At 37.4% G+C, this 13,545-nt stretch overlaps 2 protein-coding genes across 2 annotated transcripts; one reads left to right on the top strand and one right to left on the bottom strand.

Moving 5' to 3' along the window:
• Positions 1-11: 11 nt before the first annotated feature.
• On the top strand, positions 12-1,670 carry LOC141901857 (AP-2 complex subunit sigma). The gene is made up of 4 exons (XM_074789382.1): positions 12-149; positions 422-571; positions 654-827; positions 1,510-1,670. Exons 1-4 carry the CDS (start codon positions 147-149, stop codon positions 1,609-1,611), a joined length of 429 nt encoding a protein of 142 aa, XP_074645483.1. The 5' UTR covers positions 12-146; the 3' UTR covers positions 1,612-1,670.
• Positions 1,671-4,806: 3,136 nt separating this feature from the next.
• Positions 4,807-12,819, bottom strand: LOC141914724 (uncharacterized). Its single transcript, XM_074806003.1, has 8 exons — positions 12,663-12,819; positions 11,271-11,356; positions 10,079-10,175; positions 9,248-9,803; positions 8,779-8,971; positions 8,440-8,658; positions 8,250-8,331; positions 4,807-8,153 (listed from the first exon to the last, which is right to left on the bottom strand). Exons 1-8 carry the CDS (start codon positions 12,789-12,791, stop codon positions 5,667-5,669), a joined length of 3,849 nt encoding a protein of 1,282 aa, XP_074662104.1. The 5' UTR covers positions 12,792-12,819; the 3' UTR covers positions 4,807-5,666.
• Positions 12,820-13,545: the final 726 nt, after the last annotated feature.

Below are 13,545 nucleotides of genomic sequence, written 5' to 3'. Positions count from 1 at the left end.
ACGTAGTTGTGGAGCTGATTTGGGGTGTATCAACTTGGAAATTTTATTACTAATTTCACGTCCTAATTTATTAATTAACGCCTGAAATATAAGCACAGTTGACATTCTATTATCTTCGTGATAAACTATTTTGCCTATATTTAATTATGGTAAGGAAAAATAAACCCTATAGTGTATTGATTCTTGATGCGTAGGACAACAAAAACCTAGTCAATCAAATTCAAAGTTGAATAGGCCTAAATCATGTAGCCTACTTTTTTATATTATTAGACTATAGTAATAGAGTTTTTATCAAAATTGACAAACCTGGATCTGGATTGCATTTTCAGCTGGCATACCTACCCTAACATCTGTCTTGGTGCTTGCGGCAGTTTATTCTAGGCAGAGTAAAATAGGCTACTTGATATTGATTTATTTACAGATCCGATTTATTCTTATCCAAAATCGTGCTGGTAAGACTAGACTTGCCAAGTGGTACATGCACTTTGACGATGATGAAAAGCAGAAATTGATTGAAGAAGTTCATGCAGTCGTCACAGTCCGAGATGCAAAACACACAAACTTTGTCGAAGTAAGCTACCATCGTCTTTTTATGTCATGATTGATTAGAGTTTCACCAATTGTCCTCTGAAATGATCGTCCATCTTTTGCAGTTCCGTAATTTCAAGATCGTTTATCGACGTTACGCTGGTCTGTATTTTTGTATTTGTGTCGACGTTAGCGACAATAACCTCGTCTATCTCGAAGCGATTCACAATTTTGTTGAAGTTCTCAATGAGTTTTTCCACAATGTTTGCGAATTAGATCTGGTCTTCAACTTTTACAAGGTATGTTGATGATTATTTTCTGTGGCTAGAATTCCATTTCTAAGATATTTTCAGCTTATTGATTGTTGTAATTACCTAGGCTGTATCTTAATGTTCTTCCCATATTCAATGATATCCCAGAGCAGATTCCTTTCTGCTATAATTGTAGAGAAAATCTGCAGAATCAATTGTTCTGGTTATAACTTTTTTATATTGGGGAAATAGGAACTCCTTTCAAAATGACTGGAAGACTGATATTTGATCTATATGATCAGTATTTAGAGTTAACAAGTTAAAAACTGTCGGACAATAAATGCTTTAATATCAACTGAGGGCTTTTACTTGTTATTCCTTTAAAACTAACCATAACCTATCTATATGCAGTAATTTGTGTCGTATTTTATATTTATATACTATAGACTAATTTAACATATCAATTTAAACTGAAGAAGGGTGGTTGAAACCATCCGAAAAATGTCTTGTATTTTGTACTTTTTAGTCTTCAAACAATTGTGGGATTTTGCTTATGGAGCAAACCTGTTCATTAATTAACTGGATTAAACAGACTCAGATTAAGTGGGTTTAACCCTATATAATAAGGCTGTGGTTTACTATGTATAAATCATATAATACTATTGTTGAAAAGATTAAAACATTGTCTATATTGTATTTTTCTAAATGGTTACTGTTTTGTTTTCTTTAGGTATACAGCGTTGTGGATGAAATGTTTCTGGCTGGTGAAATAAGAGAGACTAGTCAAACAAAAGTGCTTAAACAGCTACTTATGTTAACGTCGTTAGAATAGTGCATAAATCTTCATTGTAAAGACGCTAGCATTTAATGCATTGAAAAAAAGGCTATTTACCAACACCTCACCCGTAAATCAGCTTTATATGATCGGATTGCTCGTGCTCCCCTTTGTTCGGGCTTTCAGTCAAAGACAAGTCAGACTCCAAATGAAAAAAGAACATCGACTTAACTTTGTAAATGTATGGAATGTGTATGATGAATAATATGGCTGTCTTATGCTGAGATATTATATAGTAGTATATCATAAATAGATATTAATCTGTATCAAATAATGAATTACTGTTGTATGTTTATTCATGTTTATGTAATACATTGTATTATCAATGAAGTCGGAATCAAAGCAGTAGCAATGTACTCATGAATTATAGTGTCTATTGGATTTGTCAGTTTGTGAAAAAACGGCTCCATTCTTTAATTATTGCGAAGCATTCCTAAACTTTGTTATATAGCGGTAGCTATGATGTCAGTCTCCTCTCTATAATGGTCAGGTTGTTTTTGAACGGCTAGTTGTGTGTAAAGTGATGGGATACTTAAATATTATACGTAATAGCTCCACATCTGTCGTTTATGCAATGATTTTACTTTCTTATACAGAAGATGAATAGCAAGCCTGGATATTACCGGGTTGTCTAAACAGTTATTCAGGAAAGACAGCTATTTGTCCGACATTTTACAGCAGTGTGAGAAAACAATATCATGTTATCGCTCATAATTGTGAATTAGATCTCCACGAAAAGACTGGTAGTTCTTTTGTCTACTAAGCAATATTTGTGCCGAACTAGAAACTGCTATTTGCATTCATGCTTCGTACTTTTACAATCGCATTGAATGATGTACAAAAGGAGGCAGTTGTTTATTAAAGTCTAGTACGCGCGCTTGTCAAAAGCGAATGTAGGGGAATTTTGCTTGTGTGTTGGTTTTGTGAACCCAGTCAAATTGAAAGATGCACAAATATGAAATAGACAGACTCTTTGTAGGTGATCTGTGAAGGGTGGAAGTGCGTTCAATATGGTTTTGTGATGAATACCCAGTAATCCCTGACAGTTATATGTGATGGTTACTAGTGTCTATAATATACCTATTATTGAGAGCAGTTTCTCTGAAATGTAAACAGATGACATATCTGTATATTCGTACCAATTGTGATAGAATAGAATATCACTTAATTAATGTCTCCCTTCTGCATCTTAATACAACTCCTATCATTTCAATTATACATCTTTCTTTCGATTACAAAGCAATCTTTGTTATCCAGGATATCCGATGATAACTCATCTAAGAGTTTACAACAATGCAGTTTCTCAATTTGGTTTTGATAGCTCATTAATTTGTTTGTGACCTTAAAGGAGAGGTCTTCTTCTAATTTGATAGCTTCACCATTTACCTGATATCCTCATTCTGTTTCCTTTTCATACCTAATTGGAAATACCAGACTATTCAGCCTTACTTGATTGCTCTTAGTTGTGATAGTTAAAATGATAGATGTTTAAGCTGTCATTAATAGGTATTTTTATAAGTACCCTGGTAATTTTCATTTTCATTACATATTTTTTTAATGAGTTGAATTTTAAGTGTGTATAACATTTAAAGATGGCCATTTTGATGAGATACAAAATAATTAATGCATGATATACATTATATAGTGTGTAAATGATTGTAAACTTTGTTGTTATAGTGAGTACATGTAAATGTATATATATATATATATACCTTTGTCAAAATATATCATACCTAATATATATAATTCTTATTGTTACATCATGAATGACAGGATTTGGAAAGTAATGATTCTTTTGTCTACATATCTAACGGGCATTGAGCCACCTTCAGCAAATTCCTACTTCAATTTCAAGAATTTTGGTCTTTTGACTTTAGTTGTCACTAGGCGGGTACAAATACCGGTGAAATTCCTCGAGAGAACCGTTGGTTTACAATGAAATTAATATCAAAATTACCAGTTATCTTTGTAATATGAAGCGTAAAGGAATGTTACTCATCCTTTGTTGTAATTGAATAATGGGTCTCATTGTGCAATTCAGCGGCCGCTTTTCCTTTATTGCTCAACCCGATCATAACATCGATTTCCACAGTAGGCCTATTTACCAAATATCATCTATGAATGAATAAGTACATCCTTATTCAAGAATTTTGTCTAATACTATACGTGTAGTTTTGAAAAAGATTTCAGTAATGAATTGACGGTTTGGAAAAAGCACGTAGCAACAGAGAGGATGAAATGACAAATATTTGTGTGGGTGTCATCATGTACAACAGGAGCGTGTGTTGTGCAGTATGCCAGTTCATGCGTCACAGATTTTCTAAGAAATAATCTAGATGACTTTGCTTTGATAACGTGGGAGATTTATGTTCAAACAAGAGGAATTTATTCTTAACAAAAAACAGTGTATCTTACACTTCAAGACCATAAATAACGAGCAAACATTTTAAATCTGTCTGCTCATACAGGACATGGTCGATGGTATAAGTATATGAATGAAATTCGAAACATTCAATCGAGAGAAATAATCATTAGTTGTGAAAGTGATGGTCCGTGAAGCAAATGACTAGGTCGGAATCCTAGACAAATGCTAATTTTCTCGAATATAACTTAGCCAAATTTTGACGTTTGAATTCATTATCATTCTCACAGGAAATGAAGTGATCCAAGCAGATGGACATCAATAGATTCACACCTATAGAAATGAAGGCCTCAAATTTAGAAAGCCTAATTTTCCAGTCTATAGTTAGGCACATTGAATGTGAAGCTTAAAAGCATCTCAGAATAAATGACCACATCGAAGACTAGTGATAGTTAATTAAAGGGAATGAATGTAAATCCACTAATTTGAAGAAATTTCAATATCCTCAATGTAATTGCACCATATTCCTCTGTCAAAGATGTTGGGTCGGGAATCAATTTGTAGAATGCTCAACTTCAGCTGCTCATCGTTTAATCCTCAATAAACATCCTTTCAGAAAAAAATAATTTCAAAACTGCCAACCAAATTATTTCTCATAATATACATATAATTTAATATTTCTTTTGTTCATCTATTTTACAATCAATAACATACATCTTATATTTATCATAATAATAATAATGATAGAGATTTAATTGAATATAATCTTGTAATAATAATATAAAGACAATATACATGACAACCATGTACATAAGGATTGAAAGGCATAACAATTGTTCGACTGGCAAATCACACTAGTTATCACTGAAATTAAATGACTGATTGACCTAAGGCAAGCGTATATTTACATGACTACTATTTAATATCAAAAATACGATATTAATCTTGAGATCAACGAAACGAAAATCGAAAAATGTCTCATCAAGATTAAATCCTATTCCGATGACTCAACTACGAGGTGGAAATAATTGAAATCTGATTTAAAGAATTATAAAATTTCTCTGCATACACTAGAGAAAGATGCGAAATCAAGTATCATCTATTAACGTTATTACATTCCTGTTTCAAACTATTATAATACACTTCTCCAAAATATACAAAATCAATGCCTACAAATATTCACTAATTCATGCATATAACTGAGTTCTAAATCTAATCCGAAATAGTTTTCATTACATTTCTTTTGATCTATTTTAACAATTTTGTTGGCCAGAGTGGCACAATACTACTTATAAATCTTTAATCATAGTAGAATTATCCTAGATAGAAATATTCAGTCTGTACAAAGAGCACACATTTCTAGTTCATTTGAAACCCTCTTGCACTCGTCAAACACTCAAACCAACATTCACACATAAATATACAATTATCGCTACAATTAGCCAAAAAATTCCATCATTGATTTTGAACCCGTTTCATCAAGCCAGTAATTCTTACAAGGCAATTTATACATGTATGTATATATTTCTATGTAATTAAACATTTTAAATACTCAAGCTTTTTTCCTATCACATTTCAAGTATTGGTATGGACGAATACACTTGGATGGATGATAGTTCCTATTCTGTATAAAATCCTACACATTCTAAACTCATCACCTAACCTAGTAAACTGATTATCGTGAGGTACATCAATACAACGACAGATCTTCTTTCACTTGAGTCGGAATCGGACTGTTTCCGAGACACTTGCGCTGGAACACTGGACGCACGGGCGAGGTCGGAAATTTCCGCGGCGATTTCTGAAACAAAAGTCTCGGAGAATTATGCGGCGAATGCAGCCGTTTCAGCGGTTTCATCGGGGAACCGGTGCGCTTCGACGTCACTTCCCGCAATCGAAAGTTTTTTAACGCGGCGTGCTTCGTACCCAGTTTACGCGATAGCAACGACTGAGTGATATCACTAGCTAAAGCAACTTGCTTCATTTTCGGCATTAACGGCATTATCGACATGTTTTGCTGAATGTTACTTAAGTCTCTCAGGCCCGATTCCTGTCTACTAGAACAGTTCGTATTCGGCGGTAAGCGCGCGACTGGTTTCACCGGCGTACATAATTTCATCAGTTCGTCGTAATTCGGTCTTTTAGCACATGGATTTGAAGGTTGTACGTTCTCTTTCGATTCGCCGTCTTCATTAACAATATTAAACTTGGATTGATGAGAAGCGGCGATCGATCGAAGTAAACACGTATTAATCGGTAAATTAGCTTTAGCACGAGCTTGCGCGTCGGTTCGATTTGGCGTCGGCGAATTTTTCTTGATATTTTTCAGTTTTTCTCGGTACGCCGCCGCCTCTTCGGTCGATTTAGCGAATATGGTTGGAATGCGCACGGGCGATATACCTCGTTTACGAGTAATATTCGGTCTCGCGGAGAGCCTCTCTGATACGTCGTTGTTGTCGGAAGACTTCGACCTCTGCGAGAACACATTGATATTTTCTTTCACGTGACCGGCGGCTTGTAAGTTCATGACGCTTTCGTTCGTAGCCTTGTCGAATGACGCGACATTGGCGAAAAGTTTTTTCTTCGGACTGGGAGGATGTACGATTACGACGTCGATACTGTCAGTTTCGCTTTGTACCGGCGTTGGTGGGCGCGAGTTCATATAACCGGCACCCGACAACAACTTCTGCGTTTCCGACGAAATCTGAAGTTTCGGTTCCTTAATACTGGGTCGCCGCGCGATTGCTGCTGATCTGGTTTTACTTCGCAACGTTTGAGAACGTTTTATCTGTTCTCGAGTCGAGACGATCGTTTCCTTCACCTGACTCATCATCGAATCGGTGTTACTTTTAATGGCTTGTGAATCGTTTGTCGATGAAATTTCAACATTTTCCTTTTTATATTCACGCGATTCAGTGTTTTTCTTCGATTCTTTGGATTCGTGATTGCGACGCGCTCTAGCTTCTTTCGAAGAAGAGTGAGAAGCAGCAACCCGTTTCTCTCTAGGTTCTCTTTCTCTGCGTCTGCCACTACGCAGCACACGCAGCTCGGATGGGTTTTCAATTTTAGCACATTTTTCTCTCAGTTCAGACGAATCAACATTTTTCACGGAGTCAATTTCTGAATTGCATACAGTTTTCAACAGGTTTATACAGTTTTCTGATTCGACGCATTCAGAAACAAGTTTAGATAACGAACTTTCAGGAGTCAATGACGTCAATATCGGTTTCGTTAAGACAGGATTCATAACTAAGGCTGCAAGACCAGAGGTATCGGCTGATTTTGAATCGGAATTTGCAGTTTCAGTGTCCATTGCAACGGCACCACATTGTTCATCAGAATTACCAGCATTCGAACTTGAAACATAATGAGGCAGCAATTTCGAGGTGCTATGCGAAACAATCGATTCAGAATCGCAGATTTCAGCGACGGCTTCCGAACTGTGTACGGCATCTTTCGGCGACGAGGTGCGAATCGGGTGGCCACTCACGGTGCTCTCCTGTGAACAACTAACCAGCGAATGATTAGCAGGAGAAACATTAGTGGGTTGACTCGATTGCGCGGATATACTCGACAATTCGCTACCACAAGGCGACGCGTTCTTATCGGATTTGCTTTTTTCGGATTCTGGTGTGGCCAGTTGAACGTTGATTTCTAAACGTACGGCATCTTCGTTCGAATCGATCGACGATCCGGACGTCTGAATCGGACGTTCGATGCTGCGACGAACTAAACCACTACGTTCGGAGTTTGGTTTGCCTCGTCTGAGCGCGCCGCGTGGCAGAGAGCTGTCGGCAGAGAACGCGCGTTTATGAGGGTTCCTGTTCTCGACGGCCTCCGATCGATTTATCATCGCATCGGGCATCGATAGTTTATCGGCGTGGCATAAACCATTCGCGCGGTGATGACTGTCTAACATCTGCATGTCGACCATTTTCACGCATTCGTTGTCGACGCCCATTACGCCCTGCGAACGAGCCCGACGAATTATTGGTAAACCCATGAACGAACTACCCGGCGAACTCGGCGTTTTCTTGTGTTTCTTGAAGAAGCTGCCCATGCGCTTCTTCAAACGTGACCTCGACCGACTGAAGCTTCCGGCATCCGAACCGCTGAGCGAGGAATCTTCACTGTTTCCGGATAGAATCGAAGAACCACCCGTACTCGTCGGCGTAGACTGAAAATTCAAGAAACGGGAATAAAGTTATTTTCAATGAAACAACAGACACTACATGCGAGTCACTTAAGATTCCGTAAATAGTGAATATCTTACCGGTGCTGAATTTTTTCCACTGGATCGACGGAAGATATTACGTTTGCTACGAGGTGAACATGATATTTTCCCCGATGAATATCTGTAAATTATATAATAATCAAAAATTAGTTTTTTGAGGTTAAAAGTTTTTTTTCCTAAAAATCATTGCTTTAACTTATCATTAAGTCTTATCACAAATTTTGCTTACCTCTTATTTTTCTTTCTGAATGGACTTGGGAATCGTTTTTTCTTCGCTGAACTCATTTTCTGATCGCTCGACGGTAAAGCCGTAAACTGCATCGGTGAGTCGGGTGAAACAAACGCTATCGTCGGAGTCAATGGATCATCACCAGATTTACCCTTATTAGCTGCTGGAGTGAAGTTGGCCATAACTGACTGCTGAGGTAACTGTTTCAATATAGCTTTCCTAAAAGTGAATCATTAGTTGTTAGAGTTAGTTATGATATGATGACTACGAGATATTTCTAATTCCTCAATATGAGGTACTTCAATAGTCATTTCGAGTGTAAGCTTCATTGTAACTTACTTTTTTGAAAGAGAAAATGGAATTTCTTCGCCAGCTTTACGTTTTCGAACAATGGGAGCGGCAGTCGGTAAATTGTTCGACAGGGACTGATCAGACTTCACAGAGATATCGGACTTGCTGCTCGTTATTGAAGAGCTCGAGGTTGTTTTATTGCGCCACTTCGATAAACTACTGTTTATGCTGTTAATCATTCCTAAACAAAAAATAATAATAAAATATGAATTCATCATCAATATTCACAAATGAACGCTAGGCTTTCGTGAGTCCGCATACATTCGTACAATATCTCACGAACTTCCTTTTGATCTTTCAACACATGTTAATCAAACTTAGCAGGGAGTGAGGAAGTTGGGAAAATTGACTTCGTTTCGTCGTTAGAGCACACGGAAGAATAGGTGAGAAAAATGTGAAAAGAGACAGCAGCCACGCTAACTACAAACAGCGGGATAACCATGCGCACAATACAAACCTTGTAAAGACCCACTGCGACGTTTTTTCTTCCTCTGCTTGCAATCAGCCAACGAATCGGAACACAATTCATCGCCGGAGAATCCAGCCAGACTAGACATCATGTTCATCTTTTCTAAAGTTGAACCCTGCACGCAACCGATCTCGTCGGCGTTCTCGATCAACAAACGTATGACTTTCGTTTCGGCGTCTAAAAGTTTCTCGTCAAACGGCGCGGCTTTATCAGTTCGGGCGTGATTTCTCATTATATTCGGCGTTATCACCTTCGCCAAGTTCGCGGCGTCCATCTTATTGCGATCGCAGTTCGCGACGACATTCGAAAGCAGGTTGAAAATGAAGCGAAGCGCGCTGAGGTGTTCAATTGGTAAAGTCAGACACAGAAGAAGCACGGCTTCGACGTGAAGATCATCTTCGAGTTCAAGACATTGCAGGAATGTGCTGTGTAACGTATTTGTGATGAGCGGTTCGGGCAGCTCTCGGAAAAACTGTTTGACGAGATTAGCGACGTCGTCGACTAATCTGACTTGCGACAGGTGTCCCCCATTGTCGATAGTTTGCTGGAAGAAAAAAGTCAAAAATGAAATTTAATCAGAGGAAATGAAATTCAATGAAGATTAGCACATTTCCTTTTTTTCATACAAAATCCACCAGCAGAAACAATGAGTGATAAATAAAAGCGGCTTAGACTGAGTCAATAAGATTATATTTCAGATTCTGCTAATCCGTGGGGGGGGGGGATTTGCAATTAATGAGATTCTGGTTTTTCTTTTACTATGAATATTAGTAATGCGACACTCGTAATCCGTAGCTATGTAAATCAACAATTTCTTACCCGCAATTCCTTCTGTCGACTGTGAGATCCAGCTTTACGGAATATACCTTCAGATGTTATGTGTTCATCGATGTAAGCTGCGGCTTCTACCAAAAATCTATAATTGAGAATTGAGAATAATTTTATATTAATGAATCATATAATTATATCAATCTGAATTTTTCAAAAATTGCTTCTATGAAATTTAGGATTTTGAAACTCAATATTCGGGATCATTGAGTTTATGAGTGGAGGCTTTGGTTTTAGTTGATGCAATCTTATTTGAACACTTATCACATCCATTATGATTTTTGATGATGTAATTTAACCTAATCATCACCCCAGAACGCATCATAAGGGCATGAAATGAAATCTATTGAAATTTCAAATTCCGATGGGTTATTTTTGAAAATCGGATGCACATATGCCAGGTGTTGGGTGTCATTGAAAATTCTCCAAAACATGGTGAAGTAGGGCGACAAAAGGCATCCGAGGCCCTTCCCTAAAAATACCTATAGGGGCATTCAGTTTGCAAACAATGGTTCGCGCTCATGAATTGATGCATTCGTGTGGGTCTCAAGCCAGACAGCAAGCCTGTCTTGTGCTAGGTCAATGGCTATAGTTCACGAGATCCTTCATGAATGAACTAAAATGGCATGAATTGAAAATTTCGAAAAGCATTGTAGATGTTTGCCTGGGGATGTATGATTTGCTACCAATCTTCACAGGGCTCAATGATGGCCCTCCATTCATCAACAATGTCCTATGCACCTTTTGGGTTATAAATAACAGCGCGCATATAAGAGAACCCATTTTTTCAATCAAGACCTCGCTGAGAAAAATACAAATGCCATCATATCAGATTTTTTTATGTCGAATAATGAGACTTTAGTCGCTAGGTAAACTGAATTGAATAGAACGCGATTACACCTATAGCACTCGAACACTGTGTAATGAAAACACGGGTTGTTAATGGGATAAGTGCACCCAACTACACGCTGACCACGCGAACAGTTTTAAAAAATGCTATTTTTCTCAATATGATTGATTAGAATGATCCAAGATTATACACGATTGATCTTGGAGCCTAAATTCTATCTAAATTGCGAGATATGAAAATACGTGCATGTTTTGGAGGAGACTATTGCAGATTACTTATTATTCGGATATCTGTCTCGAGGAGTTAAGAGATCAGGGTGAAATATGTTCTTACCGTGGTACATAGCCATATCCATACACGTAAGCCGATGGGACGTTTAATAGCGGGTTACCGAATATAGCGCTCTGATTAGCTTTTTCCTGAAAGATATAAATACGACGTAAACAATTAATTAACAATTTCAAATTTCAAGGACCATAAAATTCATCAGTGCAATGACTACATCCATCTAGGGTTTTTACTGATTTCATTCGGATTCAGCTGATGAAAAATGCCATTGCAAATAATAAGGGATTGTTAGAAAAAAAGAACATTGTCATAGGTTCATAACTATAAATGTAAGAGGCTGAATAACATGCTGGAGCCAGTGGTGTTTTAAAGATTAACCGATTTAACATTGCATTATTACAGTGGTATTTTCGTAATTGACAAATTAACTTAGTGAATTTTAGTAGGCTACTGGCCCCAGGGTTAAAAATGAATAGCAATCATTGCTTCAAAGTCATGAAATTTTGTTTTCAACAATAAATTTCATCACGAGGTCTCACAAAATTTGGTACACTATACCAATTCAGGGGACTTAGCTGTAACCAAAAAGAGTTCAATACACTTTCCATGGATGGAGGAAAATTAGTCACTGGTTTCAACACATAGGCCTAGTGTGTACGACAAGAACAGATTAGTAATTAGGCTACATGTAAGACACATGCACCTATGGGCAGTTAATTGATTTGCGGTAAGGTTATGGCATCACTACCTTCTGTCAGCCTAATAGGCCCTAGAATAAGTGAACTTCAGTCTGATCTTAGTTAAGGTTTTTTTAATTTTGATACAATGTATAGGCCTATGTGCTGTAAGATTTTCAAAATTGGTCAGGATGTAACATAAATAGGCCTATTACATTTATACACAATGTAATGAATTATAAAATATTGGCAAAGCTAGTATAGGTCCTATCCCACCACAACCGAATTTACATCAAGTGTTTCCATCGTAATAGTAGGCTGTAATGTGGGATGAAACAGTTACAGGTACCAGTATAGGCTATAGGCATACCTACTTCACTTGGTCGAGTACAAACTAGGCCTTGCTACAATGATACTGGTACTGGTACTGGTACCAAACTACCTCAAGTAGTACTAATAGGCCTTGCGGAACTTTTATTTACAGGTCATTTGTTAGAGAATTTAACAATTTATATACAAAACCGGTCAATGAACCAGACACTAAAGAGTAAAAGACTGGATCCTGTATCCGCAAGTGTCATTTTTCCCTCCAACATAAAATGTGAAATAAAATTCTGACCCAAATCTTGGGTCAGACATTATGTGGTTTTCATAAAGGATGACCTAGGTTCTCCGTGTCATGATGTCCGCTACCTATAGCGCTATCAACATACCGGTAGACCTAACAAAAGAAGAATCGTAAACAAAAATGGCGACTCACCTGAGATTGTGATTTTTGTACTCCTTTTGACTTCTTATTTTTCGGCAATTCGATTCCTAATTCCTTGATCTCGCGTTCGGCAAGGGCCTTAAGTCCGTGTAAATCGTCGAGCTCGAATACAGTTTTCATTTTGAAGCGTTTCGAGCGATAAAACCTTGAATCCTGGAAAAAAATACGGAGTGTTTTACATGTCGTGCCGCACGGTTAGCTGTCCATTCTAGTTCTGAGTGTACCACTGTTTGAAATAGGCGCTACATGATCCGTACGTGTGTGCGTGACGCTGATTGGTCAAAATCGGCCCTATACGATCGATACATAAACGCGCCGGTGATTAGTTGAAAATCCAGGTCAACCCGGAACGAAGCGTCCAATCAAATTAGCCGCATCAGGTGCGTGTCCGCCGCGCGGGACTCTCAAAACAAGTGTGACTACGCGGTAGAAATACTAAAACCTCGAGATCTAATCTAAAGATGAACTTATCAACTCGAGTCATGGGCCTAACTGTTAGGCCCTAGATTATACTCAGTAGAAAGATTTATAGATCGATTCACTGTTTGGTGATTTTTTAATCCCTAATTGAATTAATCTTATTTCAAAGTAAACTGAAAAAATATAAAATCTAGTAATCAAAATCTAACACCATTCTGTACAAGTAAAAATATATATCAATATATTTAAATTTTCATTTAAGCTTAAAAGAATTCAGCCTTGAAAAAATTCGATAAGATAATTGCCTTAATTCATCTATGAAGTCACGAAAAAAAGCATATTCGAAATCTTCGAAAAGTGATTCCAAATGATAGTTCGTAGAACTACAGAATTATATATGTATACTTAAAAGTCTGCGCCACCATACGATTAGCGTTTTTATATCTCAGTCGGG

Source organism: Tubulanus polymorphus, chromosome 1 (genome assembly GCF_964204645.1).
Source record: "Tubulanus polymorphus chromosome 1, tnTubPoly1.2, whole genome shotgun sequence".
NCBI lineage: Eukaryota > Metazoa > Nemertea > Palaeonemertea > Tubulaniformes > Tubulanidae > Tubulanus > Tubulanus polymorphus.
Note: the sequence above shows the minus strand (reverse complement) of the source record. Positions and strands in the feature narration are given on the sequence as shown.

What these genes read in the sequence shown, in the direction of transcription:
- LOC141901857 (XM_074789382.1), top strand. An exon ending in AACACACAAACTTTGTCGAA is followed by an intron (nt 572 to 653) that starts GTAAGCTACCAT and finishes CATCTTTTGCAG; the next exon opens with TTCCGTAATTTCAAGATCGT. An exon ending in TGGTCTTCAACTTTTACAAG is followed by an intron (nt 828 to 1,509) that starts GTATGTTGATGA and finishes TGTTTTCTTTAG; the next exon opens with GTATACAGCGTTGTGGATGA.
- LOC141914724 (XM_074806003.1), bottom strand. Translation starts at nt 12,791, where the DNA reads ATGAAAACTGTATTCGAGCTCGACGATTTACACGGACTTAAGGCCCTT. An exon ending in GTCGACAGAAGGAATTGCGG is followed by an intron (nt 9,804 to 10,078) that starts GTAAGAAATTGT and finishes TTTTTCTTCCAG; the next exon opens with CAAACTATCGACAATGGGGG. An exon ending in TCGCAGTGGGTCTTTACAAG is followed by an intron (nt 8,972 to 9,247) that starts GTTTGTATTGTG and finishes TTTTTTGTTTAG; the next exon opens with GAATGATTAACAGCATAAAC.